General features: G+C 40.6%; 1 protein-coding gene across 15 annotated transcripts in view; it reads right to left on the bottom strand.

Annotated features, from left to right (window-relative positions):
• RASAL2 (RAS protein activator like 2) overlaps window positions 1-21744 on the bottom strand; it is a 180789-nt gene that overhangs the window by 33911 nt on the left and 125134 nt on the right. For 14 of the 15 annotated variants that reach the window (XM_057427027.1, XM_057427029.1, XM_057427028.1 and 11 more), the window contains 2 exons: window positions 16825-16931; window positions 2122-2231 (listed from right to left, as the gene is read on the bottom strand). In XM_057427027.1, the coding sequence (XP_057283010.1) occupies window positions 2122-2231; window positions 16825-16931 (217 nt within the window). Of the gene's footprint in view, window positions 1-2121; window positions 2232-16824; window positions 16932-17698; window positions 18248-21744 lie in introns of those variants that run through there. The other variant, XM_057427035.1, reaches the window with a different exon arrangement.

Here is a 21744-nt window from a genome sequence, read left to right on the forward strand (position 1 = left end):
ACCCCAATTCATCAGCAATTTTTGACCCTCATGGGCAGCATAAGGCTTTCAACAGAGCTTGAGGTGAGGCTCATGCTTTTCAACATCTACACTCCTTTGTGCAAAGATTTATCTTCAAGTAAAATTAATCTCAGCTAGCTTTCCACATCGCTTGACTACTCTCATGTGATCTCCCTTGCCTCCAAACTGTGCCCTCTGTTCACTTCAGCATATATACCTCAGAGTAGGAAGGACACACAGACTGGTATAAAAAATGCTTCATTCCATTAGTAGCAAATAAACATACCAAGTCATAAAATCCTCAAAACACTGTTCCATCTCCTGCCCTACAGATGCAGGATGCTTTGCTATAAGACTACTATAGAAGGCTAAAGGGGGAGGATGACTGGAGGGAACGTAAAGAGCAACCACCAGCTTGTCCCTGTCTAACATCTGGCACATCACTGGCTTTCTAGAGCTTGTTCCTCCAGACCTCTGCATGGATTCTGTCACTGGAACTTCTCAGTCCATATGCTCCTGCATCCTCCTTTTTAAATCCTTGCCAAGGAGACATAAAAGCACTGACAGAACAGACCAGCTATGCTTAACGCTATCACGGCATGCAATGGATTTTATGCTTTGCAAGCCATCAAAGAAAATCGACATTTCATTCAAGTCTAGTTGACAATTCATGCCCACACTGGCAGAAGTAGAGGGGAATCTGGTTTTAACAAGAAGAGAGCTTTGCTGTGTATAATATTATGTCTTAAACCGAAATTGTAGGGATTAATTGCAGCTAAATTTATTGGCTTTCCCAGTACAACAGCATTTCCCTTACACTGCAAAAGGAAGTGTGAGAGTACCAAGTTAGGGAGAGACAAATATATTATTTATGGCAAAGAGATTCTTGCATTACAAAACTTCAAGCAAAACTGGCTACAAACAACAGTAAAAGTACAAGGTATTTTATGTACATGGTGGTATTATTTAACATGTTTGTGTTTACTGAGTTGCTTTTTATAGCTATGTTGTAACTCCCTGAAAATACAGATTTATAACAAAGCTTGTCTCAAAACAGAGTGGACATTATTATGACTGTAGAAATCGCCCACATCCTTAGTCACATTTGATAAACAGCAGTCATTTCTGTACCTCAAGAAGTTAACAAGACCTCTAACATCGAAAGCTTTGCTATCTCCATGATTTTATGGTTCTGCCTTTCAGAGGGAGAAGATAGCACCACTGATTGAAGCAGCACAGCATGACAGATTCAACTACTGAATTTAACTCAGCTAAAGGAGAAGGGAAAATGCACTAAACTGCAGAATCACAGAAGCCTGCCGTGGCCTTAAGTACAGGGCAACCTGTTTTTCACTCAATGTAGTTCTCCTGCTGGGCTACTGTGTAATGTAAACCAGCATAATGTTTAATAAAACAATCAAGAGATTTTACAAATTGTTTGGAAAACTGGTGTAAGTGCTTTTGCTTGCCTCATCTACAATTCATTCCAGCCTGAACTGCCAGCCAAAAACTAAACAAGCACTATACCAAATGGAGCACTAAGATGGTCAGAAGTTACTGAGTTTTCCTGTTTTCTGAAAAATAGACCATCTGTTCACTGTAGTAACACTACAGTAACTATACAATCGACTGACATTAGCAAGGATTCTTAATGTGCCTGAACTGCACCACACATCTCTGGGCTTTGCTGGTGCTAGCTGAACTAATCTGCTCTCACTGACACAATTCCTCATATCGGCACTGATCTGCGGGTAAGTATTGCATTCATCAAGGCAAGTTTCTCTAAAGCTGGTCAATCCAATGGCTTTGTATCATGAAATTTAAAGTCTTAAATTATTTAAAACAGATGCAGAAAAAGGTATTTGAATCCATATGCTTAACCTGAACCTTTTGTCAGATATTACGAACATCAGAAGTTTCTAGTCCCGTGTCAGTAGTGCACTGTATACTAAGTAACTTCTAACATGTACTGGATTCAGCCCAAAACCCCACCCATCTGCGAGTTTAACAATAAATCCCATTCTTTGCTCTCATTCTGAGTGCATACGCATTCTGCATGCAGCTTCTGCAAAGTGCTTCTGGATTAGGAGAAACTGTTTTGGGTGATGCATTGAACCTTACCTGTCATCAGCATTGCGGAGAGATGGGAGTCGGAAACTTGTGTTCCTGTCCAATTTCGACTGACTCTTTGTCCTCTTGATGGACCCTTTCAGGCGCTTACTGAAGAAGCCCTAAAATGAGAAGTTGCAGAAGTGAAACAGGGAAGCTGATTCCAGTAATAAATCAATCAGTGCACTGTCACTGAGTCCAGACTCGGCAGTGATTCCTGCTGACAACAAGCTGCATTGGGATTCCTTTGAGCAGAAAGGCAGGGCTAGATTGCCAGTGACAGTTCCAGTATGTGATAGCTTCAGATTGCAATAATTAGCACTACTCGTATTACAGGTGCACTTCAATGAATTCCAACTATTACACAAGAAGATTCCCCCCCATCATTCAACAGAGTAGTCTTAGCTGTCAGTATTTGTTCCTACTTCCCCTTTATATGATACATTTTTAATTCTTGGTCAGATTAAAAGTACAAAATGCCTTTTATTATGAGCTGCTATTGCACCCACAGTTACACCCAGGTTTTCCTTTTTAATTTAGATATAGCACATTAAGATTTACAATAATTTGTATTTTTAATACAAAATTGAACTATCCAGAGTTGAAAATTTCAAAAGAGTTCATGTACTAGTGACTTCAGATACTAGTACTGGTATGGCTTTGAAGCAAAGCTCAACTCAAAAATCTACTTATGATCTAAAAATACTAAATCTTCAAATAATCTATGTTCTGAAATACAACTGTTCACCAAAAAAATCACAGACTAAAGCCATATTAGTTGGAGAGAGCCTCTGGGGATCATCCAGCCAGGCTCCTGCTTAATGTAGGTGCACTGCCAACACTAGGTCAGCCTAACTCTGACTTTGCCTAGCTAAGTCTCAAAAACCTCTTGTGATGAAGACTTTACCACCTCTCTAGGTAACTCAGTCCAGTGCTGCATTAGCCTTTGAGTGAGAAGAATTTTCCTTGTGTTCAATAAAAACCTCCCAAACAACAATCTGCAGCTGCTGCCCGACTATAGCATCTGCCACTGCAGGGAAAAGTTTGGCTCCATTATCTTTGTAAGTCCCCTCTCCATTGCAGTAGGCTGTCTTATATCACTCCTTAGAATTTTCTTTCCCAGATAAGTCCTCAGTTTCTAATAGTTCTCCTTACTGATGCCATCAGGACCCACTGTTGTGTTACAAGTAGTGAAACATGAGTACATCTGACCACTGAAATACAAAGACAGGTACGTCTCTATAGGTGTGGGGAATCACGGAAATATTTCAAAACCTGCACATTTGATTTTCTTCTGTAGACCTTTAAATTTCTCAGAGTATAATATGCATTTTAAATAAGCCATACAGTGTCAAAATACTTCCAGGGCTTGCAGACATACATGCACATATATTCTTTGGCATGATCAACACAGAGGTGCTTAATCAATTATGATTAAGCAACATTTTACTGGCCAGATATGTTCTGCTCCTTCACAGATCAGCTGCACAAAGCCACTCTACCCTGTGCACTGCTGTTGGAGAGCTATTAAACCCAACCAAATGAAGCCATGCTTGTATGAATATTATAGAATGGTTACAGGCTGGTAGAATTTGTTCAGAGTATGTTTTGGTGTATACTGAACCAGCAGGTCTAAAGCCTTACTTTAGTAAACGGCTAGTGACAGTGACATCCAGCTGGGGCCAGCCCGCTCTCCCATAGTCCGTGTTTTGCTAAGATAGAAGTTGAATACAGTTAATTTTGAACACATTTATTTGCACGCCAAGCCTCTGCAAGCTGCAACTGGGGCAGGTAACAGACACTGCCCACAGCTGCCTCCTGTAATACAGAAATCAGCAAATTGGAGACAATAGAGAACACCATGGAAAGCAAGAGTTTTATTGGCTTCAGATGACTCGCCCAGGCTGAAGTATGTGACTTACCTCTCACATAAGAATCAGGACATCACAACAAATGACTACTTTATCTATAATCTTTTAGTCTGAAAAAACTCACATCTTTTTTACCTCTTCAGGAAGAAAATGAGGTTTATCTACAATTGGACAGGGTGCTATGTAATTTCCTCTAGACATCCTTTCCCACAAAAGGTTTGACCAGGTGATCTTTTGAGGTTCCTTCCAACCTGAGCTACTATATGATTGTACAGTATTCCAAAGAAAGGCCTATTACCCTCTTCTCATCAGTGGATGCTAAATTGCTGGTAAAGAAGTTGCTTCCAAACAGCAAAGCCTGCATTTGTTCAGGGTCAAGGCATACATTGCAAGCATCTCTAAGCCAAATTTCCAGTCTCACATTTGCCTTTATATTCCTGTACTTTCAGTTCCTTTTGAAACAAAATGTATTCCCTTCCCTTTAAACAAGCACACCCTTCAACCCCTTTACCTTTCTTCATTCTCTTATTCTTGCTCCTTTTACATTCAGTTTGTCCCTCTTCTTCCACACAGTTCACTCCTGCATCCTAACCCTTCTTGAAACCACACAGTTTCCCTCTCTATACACGCTGTTGTCTCACTCCTCACACTTGTTCTCTGTTTCTTTTGATGGCTCTCTGTTTCTTTTGGTCATTCATCAAAAGAAACAGCTGTGTTTTTTTTGTCCAAGTGAGTCCTGCTCAGTTGTCAGGTGTCAAAAAAGACCCACCAAATCCACAGCTCCTCAGGCCTATACCCATGACATCTGCAAATGCAGCGAGATGGCCTGTCTGCTCTCGCCCATTGAGATTTGGATGGTGATATATTACTAAAAGCCTACCCATACCTGATGCTGCTTGTAGGATCTTTCCAACACATGCAGCATATTTCCCAAATACTTCTGTAGGAAAGAACCTGCTCTCACACCAGAGCCTGACACACACTTGCCCACGGGCAGCACAGAGAAACTGGGATGCCAATTCGGATGGTGCTGCAGGAAACAGAGGAAGAGGGAATCTGTTTTCTGCATCTGAAGGTAGAGCTACATTCAAAGCTGCCCATCAGTTTCTGAGGCTCACTAGCCAGCAGGCTTCTCTGTGGTGAAAGCTGCTATATGCTCTTGAAATAGGAAATAAAGTGGAAAGAAAAAGGCCTGATATCTAGCTACTGCAAAAAAACACCCATAAATCTTCATAGTGTGCTGAGGGGAAAGTTACTGTCAATAGGGAAGAAGTGGTTTTAGCTGTGTGTGCCACTCAAACTCTACCCATGTTCCTGCATTTTTCTTGGTCCTGGTATTGAAAAAATGCCTTTGAAAAAACCCCTGTAATCAATAGATGCTCTTGGACATCTCTTGGGGCCATTGCTGGAATTCAAGTAGAGGATGTATAGCACTTTCAAAGGCACTTTCATATATTTCGACCTCTCAGCATAAAAGGTAACAAACCCAACTACAGGGATTCAGATCTGGTGGACTGTGGCTTCATTCCAGTACCTCTCAGGCTACTCCAATTGCAAAAAAGAAATAACACTTTTTTTTTTTCCCCTTAAGGGCAAATGAGACAAAGCTGACCCAGTTCAGCAGGGGTCCAAAAATATTTATATTTAATCATTTCAAATCCCAGTCAGAGAGGAACTGTGAATATTCATTTTTGTGTGCATGCACAATTTTAAATTAGCATTGCTTTAACATTACTGAAACATGTTCTTGGTTTAATTGAACATAATCTATTCCCTAATGAAATAAATCTGCTATCAGGGGCTGAATGAGGCTATCAGGCATTGACTACACACACACACACACACACACACAAAAAGCGAAGAAGAAAAAAAAAGGAAGAACATACTTAAGGATAAAAATTATTCAGACAGAGCATACTTATTGGTCATCTTGAAAAGACTTGTAAGCATTTGCAGTATTTGCTCTCTGCACCTTGCTAGCAGTTCACGCAGGGCCAGTTCTTACAGATGGACAACCTGGGAGCAGCATGAAAAATTCACATGTGCCAGAACCGAGCAGAGTTTTTCAACTGCCATTTGCCAAAGGACGTGCTTTTAAATACCGAATGCAGATATAAAAAGTGATGTAGTGATGAAAAATAAATTCCTAGGTGAAACAATACCATCTAATGGGAAGTTTTATTTCCTTCTACTTTTATAGAGAAAAAAGCCCTGGCAATGCCAATAACTGTAGCTTTTATCATTAAAAAGACAAAACTACTCTTCTTTTGTTACTGCCTAGCTATTTCTCTTAAATACTTATTTCAACACAAAATACACTGCTCTTTGGTTCTTATATTTAACTGAAATGAAGTGTCTGAGCTTTAAGAATTATAATTTTAAAGACAGTGGGAATATTACTGCTTAAGCAAACATCCTCAGACAAAGAGAAGTAAACTTCTTATCCAAACTGCCAGAAATTATGAGACTATGTTCTTAATAAAAAAAAAAAGTACTAAATATCTGGTAGGATAAATCAGCTAGGATGCAAAAGGATCAGTACTGTGTAAACATGGTATTTTATGAGTAGTCCAGTGAGAGAATAACTGTAGAAGAATGTGCCTTATTCCTTCAAAAGACAGATTTGATGGTCCGCACCTAGTGGGACGAAGTTCAGTACAAATTCCCCTCAGAACCACAGGATTATAGAAACAAGGATGGAAAAGAAAGACGGGAGTGAGAACACACAAGCACACACCGAGTCAGGTACGTGGAACAGGTTCAGAGCAGGTTCATCATCTCAGCCAAAAGCATCAAACACTGGGGTAAGAAATCCCAGTGATACATCATCTAAAAATAATTCAGTCCCGCTGAGAAGTCTATTCATCTCGTTTGGAAGTTAAGCAACTCATCTCTCCCACTCTGCCAAAAAGAAATCGCCACAGAAGCGATAAATTCAGCAGGCTTTTCTAACTTCCCTCCATAGCTGCACAGGGAAGGTACAGAAACTCTGAATCCCAAATATTTTAAATTCAGGGATGGTTGTTATTCAGGGCAGTTTTAGCTTTACGAAATGTTCATTCTGTGCCAAAGATCACAACTGTCTGTCTGTCCTATTCTCAACAAAGCAGCACATGAACTGCCCAATAAATTCAAAGACAGCCCGAGTATGAATTACTCAACTTTTTGACTATTATTCCCTACAGACGCACCGATTATTCATTCTGGAGAGATGAGCCCATGCATAATAAATAATGATTGTCTTTGTTGTTTTGGAAGCGAAAGGTTAATTCAGCCATGAACTAATAAAACCATATATAACTATAGCACAAATTATCCATCGATAAAATGCAATGGTAATAAAGGAAGTTTCAAAGCACAAGAACTAGTGTAATACGGGTGACAAACGTTCCTCTTACACACACTGCTGTGGTGTTACCTCCATTAGGTATTTCTGGGGATGAACACATTACCTCTTGGAGGCTTGCAATGCAACTTGAACATCTATAACTCTTGCTGGGGAGCTCTAATGCATTATTAACAACAGCAGGTGGGTAACTTCATTTACAGAGTGATAAGACTTGTTCTCTCTCAGGAAGGTTTGGATGGGTGCAAAGATAACACTCAAGTGACCATGGACAACAACAGAACTGCCTCTGAACTACTGCATGTTGTCAGTACACAAAGCATTTTATTTTTCAAGTTTCTTAAAAGCAGCTATCAAAGAGAAAACAAAACAAAAAACCATATCCATGTGACAATGCTCTCCTGTGCCAGTAACACTGTAAAGCAATGGGAAGCGAAGCAGGGGGAGATAAAACCAAGCTGTAAAATGGAAAGATACACCTAGCAGGATATTCCAGGAATTAGGAGCAAACATGGTTTCTATCCCCCGTAGGACAACAACAAAATGCCAATATTAGGGAGAAGTTTGTCTACCAACCCAGCAACATTCATTATTAAAATATTAGCAGTGACTACCTTTGAAAAGGCTCTCACCACTCACATGGTATAAAAGCAGCTGAAAGCAACTATACGTACACCTTGGTGATAATATAAAGAAGAAGACAGTGACCGACAACAGTCAAATTTCACCATCAGCTCATCTCAAAAGCCTGGCACTGTGTGTCACTGAAGAGGCGGTTTGTGTACAGGCAGAAAACAATAAAAATCCATGTTTGAATGTACAAGCAAAGGATAAAGCACAATAAAAGTAAAGTAGTATTATGTAAATCTGCCATAGCTGTCACAGTAATGCACCACTCTTTTCTGATCTCATCTCAGCAAGAAAACTAGAATAAAACTAAACTCCAGAAGTATAAACTGATTAAATGCAGAGAAGAGGAGGATTTACAAATGATATTTTTAAAAGATGAACTATTTGTTTTAGAAACAAAAGCAAGAAGAGATTATATGGATGTATAAAACAAATAGAATGGAAATTAACTAAACTCCTCATGCGCCCTGTTACATAAGAAAACCAAGGGACAATTTTACATGAGAGGCAGCACATTTAACTGATTGTCAGGAGACCTTTTCTAAATGCTATATATAAATCAGTCTGTAGAATTCTCTACCACAAGATACTATACAGACAAATTTTTTTCAGCAAGATTAAAAAAGGATTATGTGTTTATATAAGGAAGAATAACATATGTAGCTGCATTAGTCAGGTTTAAAAATAACAGGAGTGAGCAATTATCATGCTTCAGGACACAAGCTGATCAACAGCAAGGATCAGGAAGATATTTTTCCCCTGATGGGACAGCACTGCAGATTTGGCCAGATAATAATCTCAACTTTCCAATGAAGATTTGTCTACAGCCACAGGAGGGATACAGAATAGGATGAGCAACTTGAAAAACAGTAATAGGAAAACCAAGGAAAGGGAGAGGATACTACAACAGGGATACACTGATAATGCATTCATTAACAAAATATATCCTGAGATTGCATGTGCTCTGTGTGACGCGCAGACAAAAGTACTTAAGGAATAATGGCTGCTGACAACCCCAAGCTGTGCGGTTCAGTTGATACCCTGGAGGGAAGGAATGCCAATCAGAGGGACTGTCCTGGATTCAGCAGTAGCAGTCATTTTTCTCCTTCTTGGTAGCTGGTGCAATGCTCTGTTTTGACTTTTGGCCTGGGAACAGAGCTGATAACAAGGATGTTTTGGTTTGGCCAAACCAAACATGTGAGCCTCATGCTCTACCAGGGAGGAGGGGAAGCTGGGAGGAAGCAGAGACAGGACACCTGATCCAAACTGACCAAAGAGGTATTCCATACCCAGCACATCATGCCCAGGATGTAACCCGGAGTTACCCGAGGATGTAACTGAGAGTTACCCAGAAGGGCTAGGGACTGCAGGGTTGGAGGTGGTATCGATCGGTGCTTGGTCAGGCGGGGGGGGCAAGTTATCGGCCAGCTGGTGGTGAGGTGTTGTATTCTCTTCCCTTGTTATTATACCTTAGTTACTAAACTGTTCTTATCTCAACCCATGGGAGTTGCATTCTTTTCGGTTCTCTCTGTCCCTCCGGGAGTGGGGGGGGGGGGGGGGCGCAAGAAGGGGGGGGGGAGTGAGTGAACAAGAGCCCTCTGAGTGGTTTTAAACCACAACAGGGACCTTGACATGTTCAGAGGTGGGCCAGTGCCAACCTTATGAAGTTTAACCATAACAAGTGCAAGGTCCTACAGCTGGGTCAGAGCAATCCCAAGCACAGCTACAGGTTGGGCAGAGAAGAGATTCAGAGCAGCCCTGCGGAGAAGGAGTTGGGGGTGTTGGTCGATGAGAAAATGAACATGAGCCGGCTTCAGTGTGGGCTTGCAGCCCAGAAAGCCAACTGTATCCTGGGCTGCATCAAAAGGAGCATGACCAGCAGGTTGAAGGAGGTGATCCTGCCCCTCTACTCTGCTCTCTTGTGAGCTCACCTGGAGTATTGTGTGAAGTTCTGGTGTCCTTGACATATAAAGGACATGGAACTGTTGGAACAAGTCCAGAGGAGAGCCAGAGGATGATCAGGGGACTGGAGCACCTCCCGTATGAAGATAGGCTGAGAAAGTTGGGGCTGTTCAGCCTGGAGAAGAGAAGGCTGTGTGGAGACCTCATAGCAGCCTTCCGGTATCTGAAAGGGGACTACAAGCATGCTGGGGAGGGACTCTTCATTAGGGACTGTAGTGACAGGACAAGGGGTAACGGGTTAAAACTTATACAGGGGAAGTTTAGATTAGATACAAGGAAGAAGTTCTTTACTGTGAGGGTGGTGAGGCACTGGAATGGGCTCCTCAATGAAGTGGAAAATGCTCCATCCCTGGCAGTGTTCAAGGCCAGGCTGGACAGAGCCTTGGGTGAGATGGTTTAGTGTGAGGTGTCCCTGCCCATGGTAGTGGGGCTAGAACTAGATGATCTCAAGGTCCTTTCCAACCCTAACTATTCTATGATTCTATAATAAAATTTCCAGGTCACTGGGAGTCTTAGTAAAAAAAAATAATGAACAAGAGCTAGCCAATAGCTGGGGAGAGCTACATCAGCTTTTCAGATCCCAATTCAGCAAGGTGTTTAGCATGGACACAACTGGGAGCAGAGCCACGGTATGGAAGCTGTCCAAAGCAGGCACTAATATAACGAAAGGGCATCCTAAAAGCCCCTATTCAGGAATTAAAAGAATAAATGTCATAAGCCTGTCTAGAGAACAACAATGCAATGGTGATAAACAATAAATATTTTATGAAACCATTCACCTGAGTCTATCAGGGTGTTTAATTAAATTACAGTTATCAGCTGCAGCCAGTGAAGTACATGGAGAAGTGATGGCCTCCAGCTACCTCACTACAATTCAAGTAGCTGCATTTTTGTCTCTCTTGCATCAGGAAGAAAGCAATAACTTTTGTGACCCTGGCTCTCTAGTCCCGTGGCAGGCAGCCAGTAAGCAGCCCAACATTTAAGAACACCTTTTGATAATACAACATACATACTAATTAGAAAAATTAATGGAAGCGAGCTTTGTCAAAACTAGTAACACAAACTTGAGAACTGGCTGCAAGAATATCTAAAAAGAGTAATTATGACAAGTGATAAGGTATCAAGGTAGAACAAAGGGTCCAATGGGATGTTCTGGGAATAGTGGCATGACTGCTTCTTTTTAACATCTTTGTTAATGATCTGGAAGAAAAGTTAAACAGCACATTAGTTACACTAAGCTACATTAAATTAGAAGGTGAAGAGAGGGCCAGGGAGGACAGAGAATAACACAAAGGGTTGTGAGCAATTAGAAACTTGATAACACACATTCCTGTGAACTTTAGGTACCAGAACTTGGAGAGTCAGTTGAAGGGAATTAAAAACAGAAGAGCATGAAAAGTGATAAAAGGGCCAGAAGGACTGATTTGCAGAGAATGCATTAATTATACTCCGCATACCTTGACTAAGCCAGGATTTGGAGGTGAAAAATAGCACAAGTCGGTACACATTTAAATACTGTTAAACCAAGGATGACAGGAATGTCACCAGTGTTTAAAGCTATATATATTCCTAGCTTCCCTATATTAATTTCAGGGGAATTAGATAAAGTTAGGTTTACACCGAACATAAGAAAAATGTTCCTGCTGTTGAGGTCCACCAGACAGTGTCACAGACTGGATATACGCATCATCTGACTCGATGGTAGAGTTTGATGTAATGAACAAATCTGCTTTGGCAGAAAGACTGTGAACTTTATATAGCCTGTGAACAATATTGCCCCAGAATAAAGATAGGGATGAAAATTTAGGGAGCATCCTAGTGACAGCCAATCACCAATTTATGCCTTCTGATACAAAATCTGTGCAATAACAGCCAGCATACCTAAGCCATCACATCACAGGCAAATGATAAAATGTTAACCTTACATTAACAGATCTGAGCACAGGCAGTTTTTCACGAAGGGTGCCACGATGCCTCACACTAATGTAAATCAACACTTCTGTCTCTGCGTTGGTGCTGATGCAGAATTAAGAGTATGTACTTGTATGCCGTCAGCTCACATGGCTAGAAAGGTCAGACTTGTCCTAACCTGGTAGCACGATGGTAGCAGAGCAGTGCTCTGGAGAAGTAACAATCTTGCTGACTGCCTAAAAGATGAGGCTGGGCAGCCACGAGATCTCATCAAGCTTTGACCTTCACTTAGGCTGACTGCATTGTCTTGTGTTCCATTTAGCAGTACTCTTAAAGAGCAAAGAGGCAGACAGTATTTCTATAGATCTGATTATACCCTTGACTAGAAGCAAACCAAGGAAGGCAATCTGTATGTATCAGTCTTCCCATCATACACACACAGGGTTCCTATAAAATTTATTTTATTTACTTCAAAGATTGTGTTCTGGCTTTGCTATCTCATTTGCACTTGCTTCTTTGCCTCTTTCTCATATTTTTTTTTTTCTAATAGCCAGCAGACATGCATGAATCATGTATTATTTGTAATAACAACTCACTAACAACCCTACCCCAAAGAAGCAAAATTTGGAGTGCGCAACCCAAGTATGAAGAGTGATTTAGCAATTCCTCTCTATCCTTCCACTGCAAGAGATTTTAAGGTCTTGATAATCACATATTTACATTGGTCCCTCAATTCCAGTGGCAGAGCAATGAGAAAATATGGTAGGTTGCCACAGTACTATCAGGGCTCAACAGTGCAACAGTAGGGAACGGGATGCACTGAGACTGAGACACTCTGCCAGGACATGGTGTGTGTGTGTGGGAAGGGAAAAGCTGGTTTCTCGCCCACCTATGCGTCACAGTGCCTACTTCTAGCCAGTTCCGTCTGCCTTCCTATTTGTTCAGTCAAATAATATTCATTATTAAAAATTACTTTTCCTATATGTACATAAACAGCACAGATCTATCTGTATGTGAGACGACACACTTACATACTTCCTCATCTCAATTTTCCTACCTTTCACGCCCTTCTATTCTTGCTCAATATTCTTCCCAGATACACTTGGAAATTGTCAAACGGCAATTAACAAACTGAACCTAGTTGTTTCAAGTGCAGGCAAGAATTTTGGGGGAAATGGGGAACAAAAAAAGAAAGGACAAGCACCAAGAGCCCTAATCTCTGTATGTATGCCTTGCGCTGTGCAGTGTCTGCATTAGCAAAATCCGCTTTATACTCTTTGGTGGGACATAACCGGAACAAACATTTTGCACATGCTGGTCCATGTAGTGGTTAGTCTTGAGAAAGAGTATGTTTGCAACTACTGAAATTTGACTTTTCACACAACAGTAAATTTGAACATACGACTTTTCCTTCAGTGTGCATGCGGGAGGTAGGAAGGCAAATTTCCTGCACTTTACACATCAGCCCCTTAAAATAAATCCTTCACTGACCACTGCCACTGAAAAGACTACTTAAAAAATGTCTCGTCAAGGAAATGTTTGCTTAAGGCCATTATGCTGTTATGAATCAAAATTCCAGATGCTAAACAAATGCCAATTAGCAGTATTAAAAAAACAGATGCCTTGTTCTGAGGAAGTACCACTGCCTGGTGTTTGAAAGGAAAAAGAAACCAACTGCACAGAGCATGCTGGAAGCCACTGTCCTATTGAGAAGATAGCTTTTAAATAGCTTTTCTGAGAGGCAAACTTAAAAAGCTGTAAAAGCAACTTATTATGAAAGTCTCAGCATAATTTTCCATCGGTATGGAAAAAGGTTAAGCTGTCCCTTGCCTTAAGCTGCTTTCTGTTAAAAAAATCCAAGCAGTGAGTAGAAGGTATGGCACAGAGTCAGGGCCAAAGAAAGAATAACTGAGACAGCACTACACAACAGCTGCCCATAGCCCTCCAACCTATACAGTAGGTGTTAATGTTTGGGAAAAAAAAACCCTCGAGTTCTTTTATTATTTCTCTCCTTTAGATGTAGAATAATTTAAAGATGACCTCTCACACACACAAATTCAAAGTCATTATAGGCACCCCTTACATTCTTCACTTGAAGCCTTTCTCAGACCACTGATCTGAGACTTTCATGAGGTGCTCAAGTCATCTTACCTATTTCTGAGAGCTGGAAAATTCTTAATAAAAATCAAAGGAAGAAACATGATTCCTCCCCATCTTATCATCCACCTATTAGATGTGTGCCAATCCACAAAGTTAAGAGCGTATTTTATTTCTATAGTTTTGGCTTGAGCTCATCTGTATTCTTAAGCAATCGGACTTCTAATTGCAGCTTACTCTCTTAAACAGATCAAAAGCTGGCATGTTTTAAAACAGGGTGACATCAGCCCCCACCTGCATTTCAACCTGCTAAGAAGGAACAGCATATAAATGGGTTATTCACAGCAAAACCTATAATGCCAGAAGCTTGTCCCTATGAGAAAGACAGCAGGGTGCATTATGCTCCTGGGTATACAGGTGGCCAGGCAGACAAAGAAGCATAATACCAGCTACACGTGGCACAGATAGCTTCTAGTTTTGGTTTTGGTTTTTTTCCTCCTGGTTTATGCCCAAGAAAGGCATACTGCTTCCTGAGCCTATTTGCCAGAATCCTAAAAGCACAATACACTGCCAGGGGAAATGAGAAACATTCTGCAAGATTCTTGTTGTGAAAAGGAGCAGGAGCTAAGAGGTATTAGAGAAAAATTAGAATTAGCATTAAAACATAGCTTAAAAGATAGTATCAATGTTCTAAAAACTACAAAAATGAGGAACAAAATAAAAAAAATAAGGCATATAAAACAAATAATACAGACAGTATTCAAACACTTCTGATACATAGCTTGCAGTCATTAGGCAAAGACTGTGACAGCGCATGTACACATCTAAAGGTAAGGGCAATTACTTATAGATGAGGACAAGAAGACAGAGAATTTCTTATAAATGATCAAGAGAATAGCTAGGACTTGAAGGCTCTTAGATTTCAGAAACCCTCCTGGAACTGTGTGGACTATGGGCTCAACATGAGAATCTCAGAACTTGACATAACAAAAGTATTCCTGCGACGGCTTCACATGCAACCAGACCAAGACCCTTCTTCCCCCCTGCTCTAAGTACCACACAGAAAACAGGTAACTGAAGTGACAGAGAACAGTTCATAGATTCACAGAATAGGTAAGGTGGGAAGGCATCTGTGGAGATCATCCAGTCCAAACACCTCTGCTCAAATCAAGATGATTAGAGCAAGATGTTTAGGAAAGTGTCTAGTCTGATTCTAAATATACCTCCAAGGATGCATACTCCACAACTTCTCCAGGCAACCTGTTCCAGTGCTTGACCACCCTCACAGTGAAAACAGGTTTTTCTTATGGTTAAGTGGAATGTCTTATATTTCAATTTGTGCTCACAGCCTCCGTCCAAATAGCCTGGCTCTGTCGTCTTTATTCCCTTCCATCAGGTATTTATACACATTGCTAAAATTTCCCTCAGAGTTTTCTCTTCTCAAGACTCAGCAACATATTCTGCTTTAACTGCTACTTCAGATATTTTTTGAACTAGAGGAAAATGCGATTCATGGTCTTTCAATAGACATTAGAAGTTCAAGTTACGTTCTGACAAAAAAGCCTTTACAAAAGAAATATTCTTCACAATGAGGTTAGTCAAACATCAGAAGAGGTCATCCAGCAAGGCTGTGCAATCTGCATACGTGGAGATTTTTAACACCTGACTGGAGAATGCCCTGAGCAACCTGATGTAAGTTGGGCCGGCTCTGAAGAGGGGGACACATCAGAGATTTCCAGAGGTTCCTTCCAATCTATATTATTCTATGACTCTAAAAAGGGAATGAGTGTGGAAACCCAGTATAGTCACTGCTTCCTTGGTACCTTTTTCAATTCCAATAAATCATGACAGGTTGCTTTAAACACCATATATCCTGTACACTCTGACCAACCTTAATCCTTTTATAATTCTGATGGCTCTTACGAAATCCTTGGCTGTTTTTAAATTGTATTTTTAAAATGACACAATACAGGATTTAATAAAAAAAACATATTCACACACATTTGTATCCAAAGTGAGGTAGGAAGTGTGCTTAAAAGGGATGAGTGCTATCTAAAGCAAAGCAAGAACACATACACTAAGGTACCGAAATGTCTATAGAAAAATATACAAACAATCCCAATGTTCACTAGATAATTCTCCTGGTTTTCCCCATGTTTTAAAGTAGGCAGATTACTTGCCAAAAATAGAGGTATACAAATATTTTCAATATTCAGATTAGATATTTTGAAACACAAACAAATATTGTTGAAAAATTACTGAGCACTTTACTTCAACATGAAGCATTTGCCCTCAGTCTAATAATAGAAAGGCCTTTGTGCTCTTGAATACACTGAGCAAAGACTGACACAAGGAAGAAAATTCAGACTCTAACTGAAAAAGTGTCATGCAGACTCATGGCCAAACTCACACCAAAAACTGAAGACCTAAAGAGCAATTAACACACCTGCAGAATTTCCATCAGCTTCTGAATAAACTATAAAGCCATTTCAATGTACCTCATCGGCATGAGGGAAAAACAGCATGCTATCACCAAACTAAAGGAACATTTTTCCTAGTCAAAATTGAATATATAATACAATCCCTAGTGACAACTTCAAAAATATTTATATAGGTCACTGCCCACATTAACATTGAAGTTTCACTATTTGCAACTTTAGATCAAGGCAATGAAAATAAGCAAGTCATGGATCTATCAGAAATCTCATTGATAATACATGACATTTGATAGCAATACCTCTTGGTCAACTGGAAATATAACTAAATACTCTTTTTATACTTTTCTTCCACCCATTCCATCACCCCCCACCCCCCAGAGCTCAGCTGTACACTGATATTTTAATCTCCTCCTCCTATTCAATGAGAAAAATTCTTCCTTTGCAGGAAAGGCACACTTACTGGCACTTTGAAAGGGGAAGTATTCGAAGCATCCATGGAGTTGGTTTTCTCAGAGGTGCTGGTCCCGGAGATGCTCCGTCTGCGAGGAGATCTCTCTGCTGGGACCTCTGAGGAAGAGAAGAAAAAGGTGAATGGGTGTTGGGGGGTGGGGAATAATCAGGTTTTACGTTGTATAGGACAGACGCCTCAGCAAAGTTTCAAGTGCATTACTAAACTGCTAAATTACACTCACCTATTTCTCTATATACTGTTTACTTACTAAATTACAATGGCATTTCCACAGACAAATTCAAAGTTGTGAATCTGACTTGACTGTAGGCAATAGGCGATTAAAATAAAAAATGCTGGTAAAGATAATACCAAAACATATCTAGTGTTCTATTACTGCTTGTGGGATTGTATTCAGAGAACTTTTTCTTTTGCCCCCTTTTTTTTTTTACATAAGCAGTGCAGTAACTAACATAACTAAAATCAAAACACAAGGAAGCTCAATCTTAGTCACAGCTGAACACAGTTTTACAAAGGTCAAAGTTCGGTCTTATATGATCCCACAACTTACTCAAACCATGCAACCAGCAGAAGTCTCATAACTGCCTGGGTTATATGACATATATATCTCTGCAGATAAAAAAAATAGGTCAACTTCTCATACTGCCAATATGACCTTACTAAGATACGACTTTGGCATCTTAAATCCACGCAGGCTGATCTGATGAGCACAAATATTAATAAAAGACACACATATCTTTTTCTTGTATAAATACTAGAATAGCAGCATAATAAAGTATACACACTTAATCTCTACACACACACACACACACTGTACATATATACATTTTTATATATATAGCTAGATACATGTACATACAGATACCTTTATCACAACTGCTGCCCATCTCCAGCTCAATTGCCAGACTTAAAGGAATCCAGCTCCACAAAACATCCCCCAACACAGGGAGAGAAAAAAATCACTTCCTAGCAGAAAATCCATTGTTATCTTCTGGATCTTAAAGAAAAGGAGTAAACCGTGACTCCAGACAGTGACATTTTGACTCCTGCCGTTTTCCTTTCAAGAGACAGATGCAGCTTAAACTTCCATTTCTGGCTGCCTGGCCCTGGGGATCCGTGCTACTTCCACCTAAGAGAAAGCCGGGTCTCTCTGTTCCCCCTCCCTTCCCACAGCTTGCAGGGAGCAAGCGAGTAAGCGAGCAAGCGAAAAAGAAACACACAGGACTGCAGCTATTCAATCAATCGCTCCGACTGCACATCCTCATTAGTTACTTTCAGGCTATTAACAGACGCCCAACTGCCGGCTTCCCTCCGCTACAGAAAATTTCACTGTATATCCTGACTCAGAGCAGCAAAAAAAGGTTTACAGAGATAGACAGCCAGCTGGTGCCACGAGAGCAGTGTTTTCTTCAAAATAACCAAGGGGAAAAAAAAAGAGAAAAGCCTTCTTCAGGGATAACATTACTTGTGATGTCTCTGCATCCCGGATTTTGATTTCACCAGTTACAATACACATCTCCCATGGATGCTTGAAGAACGACAAAATGGAGCATACTGAGTGAGAGCTAAGAAATCTGGACTCTGCAGTGATAGTGTGTCATACGGTAGAAATGTATCTTTTAAAAACCCAAATGGCTAATATTCAGCCTCTTGATCTGCTTGTAATCACTAATGGGGAAAGAACTGCTAGAACAGGCTCCTGAACTGGGCAATCAAAGTCTAACACACAGTGTAGCTACCCCTAAAAAATGGGCAGGGCACAGCCGCTTGCTGCCGACCACGAGGACGATGCACTAGCCCTACTCTCTCCAACGAAGTAAATCACGGTCTGTCAAAGCTTGCAATTACTGTGATAGAGCAATACCACTTTTGGGGAGATTTCTCCTTCAGATGATGAGCAGCACCAGGCTCTTTTTCTTACAGCTAAGGAGGCATCGCCTGCTCCAGGCATGGAGGGTAAGTCCCTGTCAGGGCACCTTAGAGAACAAAGTGCTTGGAGCAGGGCCAGTGCTAGACCAAGGGTTTTGAGTAACGGTCAGTGCTACTGCCTGAGGAACCTTTGCAGAGGTTGCAAGTTTTATCTAGCTGCACTCTTATACCGCCAGCCTCTTTCCCCTGCCTCAGTGAAAGGAAACTTACTTTCTGCAGCACCTGTAAGTACTGCTCTCCCAAAGAGAGCTCTATTAAGTAGGATTTAAATGATTACTTGTGCTGTTCTCACTGTAAATGCAATGAAAGCAAATGGGAGTAATATATTCACTTGAAACTGGGGACTAAAGCAAGCACCTTTTATTTTACATTGAACAGTAATGTGCAACGTTAATAGGTTTGGCTTTCTCCACTTCTCACACAGGAAATCACATCAAAGCTGCTTCAGTAATTTAACACAGTCTGTTAACTTTGCTGAGTCATAAATGAAAACAGGATCCTGAGTTCCCCACTCTTTTCATCAATAGGTTCTGCAGTAGGAGCAGTTTAGGAAAAAGTTAAGTTTACACCAAATAGAGTTGAAAAGCTACAACAAAGAACATGTTTGGCTCTCCTTGCCTTCGCTCATCCCCCCACATCCACCCAGCAGGTCTCTGCAAATAAGCCACCAACTCATTTTACATCAGTACTGATTTACATCAGCAAAATGAGTTTTCTCCCATTCTCAGACCATCACAGAAGTGTAGCAGTTGGGGCAGGAAAAATGAAATATTCAAAAGGTGCCCACAATGAACTAAAACTACCCTTCCCTCTCTTCTCCTTGCAAAAAAAACCAAGAGCAAACAACATGCTCAGTCCCCAGGAAAAAGAAGGCCTAGATATAGCAAAACTGTCAAGATACGTTAACTGGAAATCAAAAGCTAAAGCAACCTGCTATGATGCTTGTAGAACAGTAGTTCTGCTGAGTTGTGTAAAAAGAAAAATCTATGCTGTCACTACTACCAGGCAAAAAAAATAGACAGTTCCCTCCCCTGCTCACAATTAACGCTAGAGGCTACGCCTGCATAATCTTCACCTGCTGTAAAAATCAAGGCACCTCTCATCGGCTTAGTATTAAATTACAACTGCTTTCTGCATTGCTCACTCCCAGGGACCAACACTATAGATAAATCGTATTGTTTCTGTGGATAAACAATCTGAAATCCTTTTCATCCACTCTCAATTTCTGGGAAGAAAAGGGTGGTGGTGGTGGGAAGAGGCAGACAGATCTTCCCATTTTCAACCTTAATCAAATAATCCATCGAATGAGTAGCAAAGATCCCTGTGGGCTACTTTCAATTTATCATCTCATATATTGGTGATATGCAGTAATATTTATGTAAACAAATATTTATACAAATAAATATTTAAACACTGCACAGTAATAGTCAGTTACAAATTAGCCAAGCCAATTGCTCAGCAATGGTAGATGCCTCTGAAGAGGGAACTGCCCAAGGGTATAATGAAGGTAGGTCTCTTTTCACAGCATATTGCGCCACTCTCTACCCTCTGCAACACCAAAACTTGTTTTGTTGGCCAGAAGGAAGGTCTGTGTAAGGCAGGTGCCACCTACTACTCTGAGTAGTGGTGATGACTGCTCTCCTTTGAAGGCAACTGTCTCTGCCACAATGGCATAGCCTGAATGGCCTCCAGTAAGTATGGGGTGCTCAGATTCAATCTAAATTTCCTATTTCTGGCTGCTCTGGCCTTTTGAAAACCAAAATCTTGCTGTTGTGGGAATTTGCATTGTACTGTGAAGATCTTTTTCTCAGGTTGGGGGAAGTAAAGATAAACAAAACTCTCAGCTTTACAGGGCAGTGCTTGCTACTCTTTCTCCATCTTTTTGAATTAGAAATGGATTGGAGAAGGGCAAGAAAAACAATCGGGAACAAGGAAACAGCCTCAGGGGTTAGAGAGGACAGAATTCAGTTACTGAACTGGCAAATAAGGTCATGGAAACAAAGATTACAGGGGTGCCCATGATTTTGCAAAGGGCAATGCAATGAAACTACTGCACAGTCTCAGTGGGACTCATGTCAAGACTGCGGCACCTTCCAGACCAGGCTGTGCTCTCCCAGGACAAGCAAGAGCATCTGCAGACGAGTTCCTGCTTAAGTCCAGGACGTGACTATAAAGCCTACTATAAAGACCTACCCAGAGATGCAAAAAACGAGTAAGCACATTAGCAAGAACAACTCCCATCTGTCATTACTCTGAAGGGGCTGGTACTAGCCTCTGTCACAGATTAAACCACATCAGATTATCTGCTCCAGGCTGACAGGTCCTACATTTCTATGATAAAGTTCTCAGCCTGGTCATGTTTTGTAATACCAAATTGTGACTGTTAGCAGCTCATTATAATCAACCAATCAAAAGTCAGAATCAATAATCAAAGTCTCAATTTTATCAGTTGTAACTTTTAGCAGTTCATAGTAACACATGACTTAGCACTGACTGATTATTGGCTCTGACATGCAAGAAAGATCTCTGAAAAGCCACATCTACCATCCACTGGAAAAAAAATAATAGTAATAGTACTATTGACAAAACCCCAGTTAATATTTCTTTTCCAAGACATAGATTTTGTTGAGGGAAAAAAAAAAAAAGAAAAAATCCCAAATTAATTCTCCAAATATCTTTATTTGATCTCTTTGTGTTGTCTTTACTAGGAAAGTGGCAGACTGCTGGTGTATATTATCTACTTGTTAAGAAAATAAAAGATGTATTAAGATTCAGGCATTGAGACTTCCTTTTGTCTTCTCTGCACACATCCTGATATGATGGTACGTTGGTCTACAAGTACAGGGGGCAGAGAATATGATTCATGAAAAGAATCAATTCATTCTGCCTCTCAAGTCTAGATTAATTACAGGCTTTGGGAAAATATAAAACCAGTTCAATACTACCAACTACCTCTCCAGAACCCAAATACTGCCTCTCAGG

The sequence above is a fragment of the Pezoporus wallicus genome, unplaced genomic scaffold, assembly GCF_028554395.1.
Source record: "Pezoporus wallicus isolate ANWC-B61680 ecotype Strahan unplaced genomic scaffold, APGP_CSIRO_Pwel_v1 scaffold_7107, whole genome shotgun sequence".
Lineage (NCBI taxonomy): Eukaryota > Metazoa > Chordata > Aves > Psittaciformes > Psittacidae > Pezoporus > Pezoporus wallicus.